The sequence below is a fragment of the Urocitellus parryii genome, chromosome 4 (assembly GCF_045843805.1).
Source record: "Urocitellus parryii isolate mUroPar1 chromosome 4, mUroPar1.hap1, whole genome shotgun sequence".
In the NCBI taxonomy this organism is placed as follows: Eukaryota; Metazoa; Chordata; class Mammalia; order Rodentia; family Sciuridae; genus Urocitellus; species Urocitellus parryii.
This window is the reverse complement of record NC_135534.1, coordinates 89,555,775-89,568,622: the sequence shown is the minus strand read 5'-3', so window position 1 is coordinate 89,568,622 and position 12,848 is coordinate 89,555,775. Positions and strand designations below refer to the sequence as shown.

General features: G+C 37.2%; 1 protein-coding gene across 2 annotated transcripts in view; it reads right to left on the bottom strand.

The window, feature by feature from the left end:
• The window catches only part of Arhgap42 (Rho GTPase activating protein 42), a 258,977-nt gene that overhangs the window by 13,182 nt on the left and 232,947 nt on the right, over positions 1-12,848 (bottom strand). For both annotated transcript variants that reach the window (XM_026392469.2, XM_026392470.2), the window contains exons 17-22: positions 12,271-12,376; positions 7,213-7,372; positions 5,769-5,913; positions 4,181-4,561; positions 3,649-3,805; positions 1,419-1,481 (exon numbers count right to left, since the gene is read on the bottom strand). In XM_026392469.2, coding sequence (XP_026248254.2) covers positions 1,419-1,481; positions 3,649-3,805; positions 4,181-4,561; positions 5,769-5,913; positions 7,213-7,372; positions 12,271-12,376 — 1,012 coding nt within the window. The remainder of the gene's footprint in view (positions 1-1,418; positions 1,482-3,648; positions 3,806-4,180; positions 4,562-5,768; positions 5,914-7,212; positions 7,373-12,270; positions 12,377-12,848) is intronic.

The window sequence follows — 12,848 nt, the reverse complement described above, 5'->3', positions numbered from 1 at the left end:
CTATTCGTGAATACTGCATATTTAATATAAATGACTTGAGTGTCTATGGATTTGGGAATCATGGGGTGGGGGGATCTGGGAACTAATTCCCTTGAATACTAAGAGAGGACTCTGTTTAGAGCTTCCTAATAAAAGGGCTCCATCTAGTGGAGCAATTCAATCACCTGGCAAGACAGTGTCAAGATTAAATCCTACACACTAAGGGCTAAAACTGACAATCTCAGAGAAATGATATTTGTGCTGACCTGCAACAGCTTGCTTTTCATCACATTCTGGTAAAAAGGAAGAAGATAAACACATGGGTAAAGTGCATGAAAATGTTCTGGGTTGGCTATGTGAATGCAAGGAGCCACTGACCATGCACTAGTAAGATACCAAAGTGATTTTACTCTGTAGAATTAAAAAAAAAAAGAAGAAAAACCAAAAAAATCCAAAAACTAATATGTGAAGGCCCAGTTCAGCTTTCTATAAAACTAAAAAGAATTTGAGGGTTACTGTTATCCTTAATAACTAGCCCATACCCTGTACTGTGTTAGTATTTAATAAATGCTTGCTGAAAAAGTCCATATATTTTTATAAGATAGATAAAAATTTCTTTGGTTGACTTTTATAAGAAATAGCTGATTATCTGATTCCTTTACTCCAGAGCTTCAATTACCAGACGTGGAAAGCTGAAAAGTTTCTTAGTACAACCACACGAAAAAATCAAGTTTGCTCTTCAAGTTCTGTCATTTACATGCTCTTTCAACAACCTCTAAAAATAAAATATTAGAAAACCTCCAGCTTTATGAAATGTCATTATTCAAATTAAAAACCAAAGCCCACTATAGATTAGAAGAATCCATTAGGAAAGGAAGAAGAAAGCAGGATCTTGAAAAGTGAGCACATTAATAGCAACAAGATGTAACAACTCATTTCCTTTTAACAATGAAGTGGAAAGTAAAGTCTAGAAACAGAATGAAGTTCTGCACTCAGAAACCAAAGGCGCCTGGGGCAATTAGCTCTACAATACCTCAGCAGTCCTTAAGAATAACCATATTTCCCAATGGATGTCCATGAAGATTCCTCCAGAGAAACTTTTATAACTTTTAAAAGCTAAGGATGTGCTTCTGAAAATAGTCCCCCAAATGAATGTAATCAAGCATGTATAAAGACTTATGACAATTTTTGTCTTTTAGGAAATCTGTTTAGAATTCTTTCACAGAGACTTTAGCAAATGAGTCATCACTGTAACAATAGGAGACCCTAAAAGCTATTTGCACACAGGGTCTCCTGGTAAAGGGCCAGTACACATGGATGTGGCCACCTGCAAAGCTCAGGGCAGAGCTGTAACAGACAATGTGTCCCATCAATACATGACAACAATGTCACCACAAGTTTAATATTTTTTAATGTGTTTATAGTTTTTGAGAACTTACCGCCCAGAAGAAACTGGCTTAAGTGAACCAACATTTTCAAACAGCTGGGCCTTTGCTGCCACTCTGAAAAACAATTTTAAAATGTACATTTCATAAAGTCAATGAGAAAATCATTCTGCTCAATATGAACTCAGGGTTATCAATTAAACAAAATAACAACTAAAAAAAAGACTAACTGACAAAAGACTAATTCACAAAACTGAAACCAGATTTCGATTGTTTTGTTTTAATGTGAAAAATATATTTAGCTCTACCCTCCAGCTCACAGAGTATCAGACAATAATAAACCTCTAGCTACCTCCCATGGGGCTTGTACTGTTCTTATCCTTTTTACCTCAGAAAACTGAGGGAATAGTAAAAGGACCATTTTCTTCTCACTCTGCTCCCCTCAGGCAGCATGTTATTGACTCCTATGGAGCCACAAGGAAAGAATCAAAGAATGAAATCAACAGGACAGGAGAGGAACTACTGTTCATTCTGAGAGCTAAGAAAAAACAATACTGATTTCATGTGTTTTTTATATGGGAACATATTTCTTACAAAGTGGAAAGGATAAACCTGGAAAATACTTTCAATGAATATATCTGTGGACTCAAACCTCGTTTTGAATTCTGAGGTGCGTGGGAGAGGACAGCTCCTACCTGAAGAGGTGAGGCTACTAGAGATAGAACAAAATCAGGGCACTCGATGATCCACTCTGCATTTACCAGAATAGAACACTGAATTTCTTAAATGACATTCTAAACTGGATTTTTAAATCTCTATTATTCCTTTAATTGACAAACTCTTCTCACAGAGCCAAGCCATCTGATAATCTCAAGGCTGACTTATACCTAATACCGAACACACACTCATTTAAATTTCTACATTTTTAACTAAATCAGTAAAATCATAAGATAGTTACTCTTGTCTTTCCTTACAAAGAATGGAGTTTATACTCTCTTATCTTCTTGGTCAGATTGACTTAAAATTTAATTTCCTTTAATGGTTAGAACTATACATACTAGGAAGTAGATGTATATGTACTGTGTGTGTGTGTGTGTGTGTGTGTGTGTGTGTGTATAACAGAATTTCTGACAAAGAGCAATAACAGGTATTGAACTCGATCTGCAACTAAAGGTTTTTGACAAAGACAAGGATGGACAAATGAATTTAGGACACTGTTCCTATGGGAACAGGCTTAGTACAATGTCAGATTGAGAAAAGGGTAGAGCACTTGCTTAGCATGAGCAAGGCCCTGGGTTCAATCCCCTAATAGTGCCAAAAAGAGAGAGAAAAAAAAGAAAGTCTTACTGGACAATTAGTGAATAATTAAATGCCAGGAATACCATACTAAAAATGAGTTTGATGCATAGAATTAAAGTTAGAGAGCCCTGTGTTGGGATCCTAGCCCTTCCACTTACTAGCTGAGAGTGTGTGGACCAACTTTGTTTTTGTGTGTGGTCCTGGGGCCTAAACTTAGGGACCTGAATTAGGCAAATGCTCTACTTCTGAGCTACATCTCAGGCCCTGGACCAACTTCTTGAACTTTCTAGGAATTAGTTCTTATCCTCTCTAAAATGGGGTTTATGTTACCTGTTTCAGAAGGACATAGTGGACTTCAAAGAGATTATATAAGTAAAGATACCCAATAAGAGTTCACAAAGCATTAGAAAATGCTCAGCATTCTCAGGAACACAAAATGAAAGAGATGGAAACTTGCCCTTTTCTGTTCCCGGCTATGCACCTTGTCCTTTACATTGTTGGTCATTTCTTTTGACCACAAATACTGTCTTCCCTTTGTCTTTCATGTCCCTTGTTCTTGAATTTTTTTAAATCAGTGAGAACTCAGGTAGGGGAGATACAGGGTAGACAGGAGAGAAAACCAACCTTCAAGCTAGAGAGCAGCTATCCTGATAACAGAAAGTGGGGAGCTGGGAAATAGATGCATAGCTTTTTATAGGACAGTTTTAGGTTCAATATGCTTGACTATACATGTATTTTCATGTCCTTAAATTAAGCCATGGTTCTGTTCAAGGAAAAGTGCTTGAACTGCTGCCCCCCTGAGGTTGTTTATATATTCTAAGCCCACAATAACTTTCACATCACTGTTAGAAAAGAATGGACCCCTTTCTTTGAATGAACCTATTGTACAGATGGGGTATTTAATTATGAACTCCCAAGGTTCTTTAGAACGAACTCAAGCCCCATGCACTACTGGGAGACCCAGCAAATACAAACTCTCACTTACACGGAGCCAGGTCGCTGATAGCCATTGCTTGAGGCAGTGTCTAGCCTTAACCGCCTGCACATTTTTGGAGGCAGCTCTGGGTTTGGTGTGGCTTTGGCTGTCTCCTTGGAACCTATAGAAGTTAAGCTTTGAATGGATCCACTGTAGCTCTTGTTTCCTAAAAAGAAAGCCCAAGAAAACAGGCAAGGTGCTATTAGACAAAATAATAGCAATAACACAGTACATGTGCATAACAAAAGGAAGCATTTTTCTCCAAGACTAAACGGGAAGGTACAGAATGTTCTTTGGGCACAGCAGCCCATCACTCAGGGAGATCAAAATCTACTGTAATTACAAAGACATCACCTCACAGAGATGGAAAGTTTCAGGAAAAAAGTACAGTGCACCGAAGTTTTAAAATCCAAGCTCAAGAACAAAGTAGATAAGCATCATTAGCTTCCTCCATTAACTTTATCCCTGCTTAATCATGCTGAGTAATCCAGCAAATGACACTAAGACAATGACATCTTGTACATGCTCCAATCTGGCTTACCTTCAGCTGCAGAGATGGATCTGAGAGAGGAAGCAGAGGTTCTTTTCAGTCCTGAAAGACCATAAGGCCCCTTCTTGACCAGGTCTATAGGTGGGGAAACGTCTCCTGGGGTAGTGACCGAGGCAACACTCTGGCAATCTGATTCTGCATCCGTTTTGGTTGCATCTTCTCTAGAACTTGATTCAGGACTAGTTGTCCAGAGAGCAAGACTTTTCTGTCCATTGGAAGATGATGGGGTTGCAATCCAGGGAATCCCTCCAGATTTCTCCCTGGGTTGGCAGGAGGCTGACTTTGTAGTGCTGTTTTGTTCAGATGAGTGAGAAGAGAGCGACTCAATGCTACCCATGGGTGTGCTGTCTGGGCTGCTGCTGTAGGAGTCACCTGAGGAGGAGCAGGAGGGAGAGATGGAAAAGCAACAGCAGCTCTCTGTTGATAACATGCCTCCAAGCTTTCCTTTTCTCAGCTCACCACAAACTCCCTGGCCACCTGACCCCTTTGATGTATTAGGCCACTGCTTGGTGTGAAGAGCAGTCCTCAGTACTGGAGAAAGGCTTTAAAATATGCATTTGAAATTGGTGAATGCATGTTTCAAAACTATTGTAGAAAGATTCTGCACGTACCTATGAACCAACTGCCCATATTGAATAACTTTACTTCTTGAAGATAAGTGAGCTGACTTGAATTCAGACAAAATTTGCCATTGAAATAGGACCCAGAAGTAAGAGAAATAAGATTCCTTCATGATATTACAAAAAAAAAAATAGAAGGGAGTATATTAAAGACATATTTCTGCCTTCTAAAGGCACCATTAAATGTTGTCAGGAAATTACAAATTGCTCACAATTTTCAAAGAAAGGATATTTCCTTTTTCTTGCTAAAGTACAGCAACATAAGAAACTCGCTGCTTAAATACTTTTGTTTTTTAATGTTCCTAAAGGAAAGTATAACAAAAAATCAGAGAAACCATAATAAAGCATTTAAATACTTCTGAATTAAAAATTACTAGACTCTATTCTATTACATATTGGCAGTAGGAAAAAATTGGGGGCTTTGCGGATATGAAATAAAATGAGAAAGATCACATTTAATGTATGCCATGGACTCAGGCTGCCATTCATATTACCTTGGGACACTGCCCCAAATAAGAAGTTAGTGGTGATATGTGGTGTTGATATTCTTTTTATTTCTTCTCTATCAAACACTTTGACAGCCAAGAGATGATATTCTAAGAACATAATGTGAAGGAAAGAAAGAAAATGACTGTGTCAGTCCAACTCTCTTGCTTTCTTATCTACCATTTTGACAAAAGGACAAAACCTGCTACAAAGTAGCACCCAATGTACTTAATCACAGCTACAGAAAAAAAAAAGCATTAAGCAAACTATTCTTTTCTTTTGAAGCAATAATGAATTTGCTTATCCAGGGAACCTTATAACTCTGCTGACAGTGTATCAATGCTAGAAGAGGGGGTATTGGGGGAAGAGTGTGAGAGAGAAGATTTTTCTCTTTTTACTTAATTACCAATGAAGTGAGGTCAGGATGAACTAGACAATGAACAAAGCAGCTCCCTAAAACCAGGCACACTTACTATCAGGTTCTGCCAGGCATGGTGTGTACCTCCCTCTAGGCTTCCGGGAGCCCGTGGAGAGGCATATTGCTCGAGTCCTTCGGGATCCAGAACGAGACTGAGGCTGAGGAAGAGGAATGCTTGGGTCTGGGGCAGTATGAAAAATCTACATAGAAGAAAAATGAACTGAGGTCAAAAAAGGGTGAAATTGCCATGTGCATCATCAAACAAGCTTTCAGAGCTACTTAATCATCTTAGAACTACAAGAGATGCTTGAGACCAAAAATATGAGTGTCCTGGAGGAATGATAACTTCCTATCCCTTTAGCAAGTAATATTTCTTCTTTAGGTTTCCCTTTTTATTCTGGTTCATATCCCAACAGTGACATTCAGAGAATCTTCCAAAAGCTTTAAAGACTTTACAAATATGAATAAATACCTATGTCGAGACATATCAATTCTTTTTACAGTCATATTCTCTTTCTACCTTTATCTTGGAAGAACATGTCTTGAGTAAAAGATGCTCAATCTGTGTCATTTCTCCAACAGATGGCTTCTTGCTTCCAGGACAAGGTGATGTCAGCCTGTTGGCTCTGCACTGTCAAGGAATGTGACCAGCTGCACAGAGGAGTGAGCACAGCCACTGGACACAGCTGTGTAGTCTTGGATTGCGAGAGAGTTTGCAACCTAAGTTACTAAGGACTCTTGTTTTTGATACTGGGACGTTTACCCAGGGAAGCTCTATCATTGAGCATACCTAGCCCTAGCCATTTAATTTTTTTTTTTTTAATTTTGAGACAGGAGTTCACTTAGTGGCCAAGGCTGGCCTCAAATTTGTACTCTCCTTGCCTCCTAAATAGCTGGGATTACAGGCGTGTGCCATTACACTTGGTTCAGGACATTCATTCTTCTGTGGGTCCAGGAAGGGATCCTGGGAAGTAGAGGGATGTGGTCATTCTCTCTCACAAGGCTTTTAGTTTGTTTTCATAGTTACTCCAAGACCTCACTTTTTAAGGAAATGGTCCTCAGAGGTTAGAAATAGAGGACTTCAAGTATTCCTAACAAGAGAAAAAACAGAATACTAACTTTACTATGTAATTAGGAGGATCATTCCAACAGGATTGAGAGTGAAGGTTAAAAGAGACTTAGCCACAAAATGGATTGTAAGGCACTTCTGAATATAAGTAAGAAACTGACTACACAAATGCTAAGACAACATCAGAAAGTAAATGATGTAGGAGAAAAGGAAACAAGCCCCTGAAGGATGTGAAGAAGCAGTAAACTACTGAACGACAACAACAAAAAATTGAAGTCCTTGTGAAAAAGCGATTTCTACAACACTGATAAGGTGGGCAATTTATAGAACTCTCAAACCCCAATGTAAAACTTACAGACAATACAAATGCCAAATCTGTTTTAAAAGCACAAAATATAACTTTCTACTTGCACGGAAAAATCCAGCCTACCTTTTCATAGTGCTCTATCAGAATTTCAACCACTATATTCTGAAATTTTATATTCATCATGGCAGCTACAGTTTCCTCCTGGGCTCTCATCAGTGTTGGGCCAAATATGACGCCAAGATTTGAGACAGTCATGAGATTTTGTTGGCTGTGTAGTGATACTCTGCAAATTAAGAACAAAAACATCTTAAGTTAAATGTTTAATAATTAGAAAATATTCTATTCAGCTTATGAGAAAAATTGTAAAACCTGTAAGTCATCCAGACACAAGACTGAAAGACTTGACTTCCATCACGTTGACTAATTTTTCCCCTAGAGCCCAAGAAAGCACCAGCTAAGCAGGGCTCAGTGGCACATGCCTGCAATCCCAGAAACTTGGGAGACTGAGACAGGAGTATCAGGAGTTCAAAGCCAGCCTCAGCAAAAGGTGCTAAGCAACTCAGTGAGACCCTATCTCTAAATAAAATACAAAATAGGGCTTGGGGCTGGGGATGTGGCTCAAGCGGTAGCACGCTCGCCTGGCATGCGTGCGGCCTGGGTTCCATCCTCAGCACCACATACAAAGATGTTGTGTCCGCCGAAAACTAAAAAATAAATATTAAAAAAAAATTCTCTATCACTCTCTCTTTAAAAAAAAAAAATAGGGCTTGGAATGTGGCTCAGTGGTCAAATGCCCCTGAGTTCAATCTCTAGTACCCCTCTTACCTCCTCCCACCCCACAAAAAGCACTAGCTAAAAGGGCTTTAAGTTAAAAGAAAGAGTTTCAATCCAGGTTTCCTTTTTTCTATAACAGACCATTACATATTAATTTCTAGATATGCATTAGGCAACCTACTATGGAAAGCAGCATGTAAACACAGAGCCTGTCTGGATTCAAAGTTTGGCTCCATTTCTTAGAAGCTGAGTCACGTTTGGCCAAGTTATTAAATATCTCTTGGCTTTGTTTTTCTCACCTTTAAGTTACATTTACCAATTCTTATTAGGGCTGCTGAGAGTATCAAATAAAATAATGAATTTAACTGAAATAGGATCTCAATAGACTATTCTCCCTTAATATAAAATTGACTTTTGGCATATTTACCAAAACATCATAGTTGTATAATGCAAATAAAATGGAAGAACATTAATATTAGGCTCAGGAGTAAATTTGGAAAACTTAAAACCTTGATGTATTTTGAAGAGCAGAGTTGATGAATATGCTACATACAAGAAGGAGCATTTTGATGACCAATTTTCTCTTCATTGAACATTCCTTCTCCTGGGTTACTTAACAGCTACAAACACCTGTACTACTGGACTACAACATTTAGAGATGTCATGAAATGACAATAAATGCACAAAGGAGGTGGGTAAGAGTGAGGCTGTATAGGACTAAAAATAACACAGGGGGTGACTCAGATCCACGGGAAGAAGTAAAAAAGAAGAAACAGTAAATAAGAATGTCATATTAAACTCTATAAATGTATACTTGTTCTTCTTTCTTCCCTCAGCTCTTTTATAAGGCAATAGATTACATAAAGTAGTGATTATCACAATGAATTGTTGGATTTGTTAGGTATGTAGATATAACATGTGCACAAAAGCACAAAAAGGAGAAAGAGGAAATTGAATTATATAGGAATAATTTTTCTACATCTCATTGGAATTAATATAAGTCTGCAGTATATGTTAAGCACTGTATATGTTAAGCACTAGAATATCCACTAGGAAAATAAAGCAGTAAACATGAAACGGAGTAACAAAAAACACAATCTATAGAGAAAAGAAAAAACCTCAGACATAGGTCAAACTGTGCCATCATAATCAATAACAATAACAACAACAACATTAAATGTGAATGGATTAAACAATACAATCAAAGGACATAAACTAATCAGCCCAGATTTAAAAAAAAAATGAGGTCCAACTGTAGGCATTCTACAGTGGACAGCCTGAAAAAAAAAAAAAAAAAAAAGGATTAACGATATTAAGTGAACAACAATCATAAGCAAGTAAGAGTGGCTACACTATTGTCATACAAAATAGATTCTAAAACAAGAAATATTATTAACAATAAAGATAAAATATAATGAAAAAAAGGTCAATACAACAGGAATATATAACAATTATAAACATATTTGTACATAATAATAGAGCACCCAAATACACAAAGCAAATCATGTGCTTTAGAAGTCGTTCCAAAAAGAACTAGGAGATGTGTTTTGTTTTAGATTTGCAGAGAGGTAAAAATTTTTGGTTACCTGACTATTGGGAGTAAAAACATCTTAAAGAGAGATATACATTTAATACCACTAGCAAATATATATGTATAAAATTCAAAGGTTTTCATTTAGGAGGTATCTATTTTCACTTTTATTTTGCATTCAAAAGAAATTCCACAACTATTTTTGTTATATGTCTCAATAAATAATTTCCCTTCAAACACGATATTAAAAAAATTTAAGTGATGATATTTTTAAATGTTAAAAATTAAGTGTAGAAATGACACTATAGCCGTTGTTTTAAAGACCACCTCCCTTACCTTACACACAAGGGATTTTTAAAAAAGAAGCAATAATTTATGCTATTTCTCAAATCTAATTAATGAGGATTTGGAATTGGTGCTTTAATCTTTAAAATCTCAACTTAGTTCCCTGGTTTATTTGTTATTGTTTTGTTTTCAGCTACCAAGGGTTCTGTTGCTTATTTGCAGTTCCCACAGCAAGTCAGCACAGATCTGGAGACACATCCGACAAGGGCTGCTCACTCAGTGGGACTTAACCTTTTAGATCCTTTTCCTCCACTCTTCAGAGGTAATGGGTAGAATCCATTTGTGCACACCAAGAAAGTGTTCTACCACTGAGAAACGATCCCCGCAAGCTTTTTTTTTTTTTTTTTTTTAAGAGAGAGTGAGAAAGGAGAGAGAGAGAGAGAGAGAGAGAGAGAGAGAGAGAGAGAGAGAGAGAATTTTTTTAATATTTATTTTTTAGTTCTTGGCGGACACAACATCTTTGTTGGTATGTGGTGCTGAGGATCGAACCCGGGTCGCACGCATGCCAGGCGAGCGCGCTACCGCTTGAGCCACATCCCCAGCCCCCCCCCCCCCCCCCCCCCCGCAAGCTTTTAAATTTGATTTTCAGACAAGATCTTGCTAAGTTGCCCAGGCTGGTCTCAAACTCTAGCCTTGGCCTGCTGAGAAGTTGGGATTACAAGTGTGCACGTGTGCACGCATGCATGGTGTTGGGGAGCAAACCCAGGATCTTATACATTTGAATTTGACCTATTGTAAGTTCAGGAAAGACCCAGGAATGGTGGTGAAGGATGGACAATTTCCAAACACTGTTTTATGGGCAAATACTCTTCCTGCTACTCCCAGGATAAAAACCACACATAGACAAATTATGGGTAAAGCTTAAGTTAATCTAACATTCTGCCTAACTAAGCAAAAACATTTTATGTGACATTCATGTAGCTTTTAAAAGCACATTTAAAAAGGCTTGCTAGAAAATTACCTTAAATACAGGCAAGATAATGCATAATAAATAGTGTGGCTGAATTTCATGAAGAACTCAAGGATAGTGAGTCCTTTGCTCATTAGTTAAGAGAAGTGCTGCTGTGGGTCAATAGTTAATGATAAACTTTGAATGATGCTGTTTCTAGTGAATTTCCTTTTTATTTCAAGTGGTGGTAGTGTGTGCGGGGAGAGTTCACATCTCAAAGCCTGAAAGTTAGATAAGAATTATTAATATGTTTATGCAATATTATTTCAAATGTGCATGGCTCAAATGAGCATAAATTAGGGAAATCCTTGTGGTAAGCAGGAGAGAATTTTTTTGATGATTTTTTTTTGGTATTTATTTAGATGAAAACTATCCTTACTAAATGGTCAATGGTGCTGTTAAGGTAATTTTTCAGTAAGTTTAAAACTGAATTTAGACTTTTGTTTCCAGAAGCATAGTTAAAAAAAAAACTTCTTTGTTATTAAATGTGTGTTGTATATGTCTATCTTACAACTCCAGAAAGGTAGATACATCTAATGATTAATTTGACCATGATACCCAGATGTTTGACCAAAAATCAACCCAGATGTTTCTGAAAAAGCACTTTTAGATGAGATTAACATTTAAATGGCTATACTTTAAATAGAACAGACTATTGTCCATAAGGTTGGTGGGCCTCTTTGAATCAGCTGAAGGTCTCAGGAGGAAAAAAAAAAAAAAGAATTCCTAAAGAAGAAAGGAATTCTGTCTCCTACAGCCTCTTTATTTGAGCTATAAATTTCTACTTTTAATTTTTATTGGTTTTTAGTTATATGTAACATTAGGATTAATTTTGATGTAATATGAAAGCATAGAATATAATTTGCTATAAGTCAGTCCCCTTTTCCTCCACTCCTCCCTCTCCTGTTCCCTTCCCTCTATGCTATGGATCTTTCTGCTACTGAGCTGAAATTTTCACTCTTCTCTGAAGCTCTAGCCTGCTAGCCAGATCTACAGATTTCAAACTTCCAGTTTCCACAATTGCATGAGCCAATCCCTTAAAATCAATTGCTCTCTCTCAATTTTGCTTTCCCTCCCATTTTCCTTCCTATTTCTTCTTGTTTCTCTGGAAACCTCTGACTAAAAATAATATTTATTAAACTGGTTATCTATCTCCTATTGACAAAGAATTGATGAACTAACAGCCAAGTCAGAAAAGTTTTCAGAGAACAAGAGACACTGAATCCAGAGAAGAAATCTAATATTTGACCTAGGAACTTTGCTAACTTTAGTAATGCAGTCATATTACATTAGTAATAGCACTGGTCTTCAAAATCATGGTTACCATACACTTAAAAGAACTAGGCAAAAACCTACATACTCCTTCACACATTTTGAAGTTGACACATATGTGTTTTATCCTTAGCTTAACAGTTGCAAAGAACATACTCATTTGCATATTAGAAACATAAAAGTATACACATACATGTCAATGGACTGATTATAATGGTAATGATACTGTACTACCATATATCTTATAAAGTCATAAACAAGTTTAACTTTGAACAAGTAGTTAAATAAACAATATAAGTTGGAGAATTACTTGACCAGGTGCTTTATTAAGATGTCCAGCATCTCTCTGTTCTTCTCCGGCAATTTGTGCACCAGTGCATGTACAGCCTCCACCCTGTAGTTCTGGTCATCTGATTCTATGATGTAAAAAAGGTTGCAAATGCTCAAGTTTTAATTGCATTCAAATCTGTACATAAATATTGGTAATTTAACATTATTGATACTCCCACCTCTCATGCCTTACAAGCATTTGTTCATATAGTTCTATTATCATCACTCCCTAAGGCTTAGAGAAGAGGAGTAACTTGTTCCTGGTCATGAAGTCAGGAAGTAGCTGAACAAATTCAGTTCTACAGATTCTACACATGTGCTCTTAGTCACAGAACTACATGCTTCTGTACAATTATAACTCATCACCTGCTTGGGTTTGGCAACCAAGGGCAAATACAACCTTTACAAATGTGAATTATAGCAATTAGTACAGACCAATTGTGTACGATGGTGCCTGAAACACGACCAAATAGAAACCTCCTAGAGATCAAACCCCAGGCAAACAAAGAAAGCCGAAATTCCTCTCTTAAGTTTATAGATTCAAAGACAAAAAGAGTG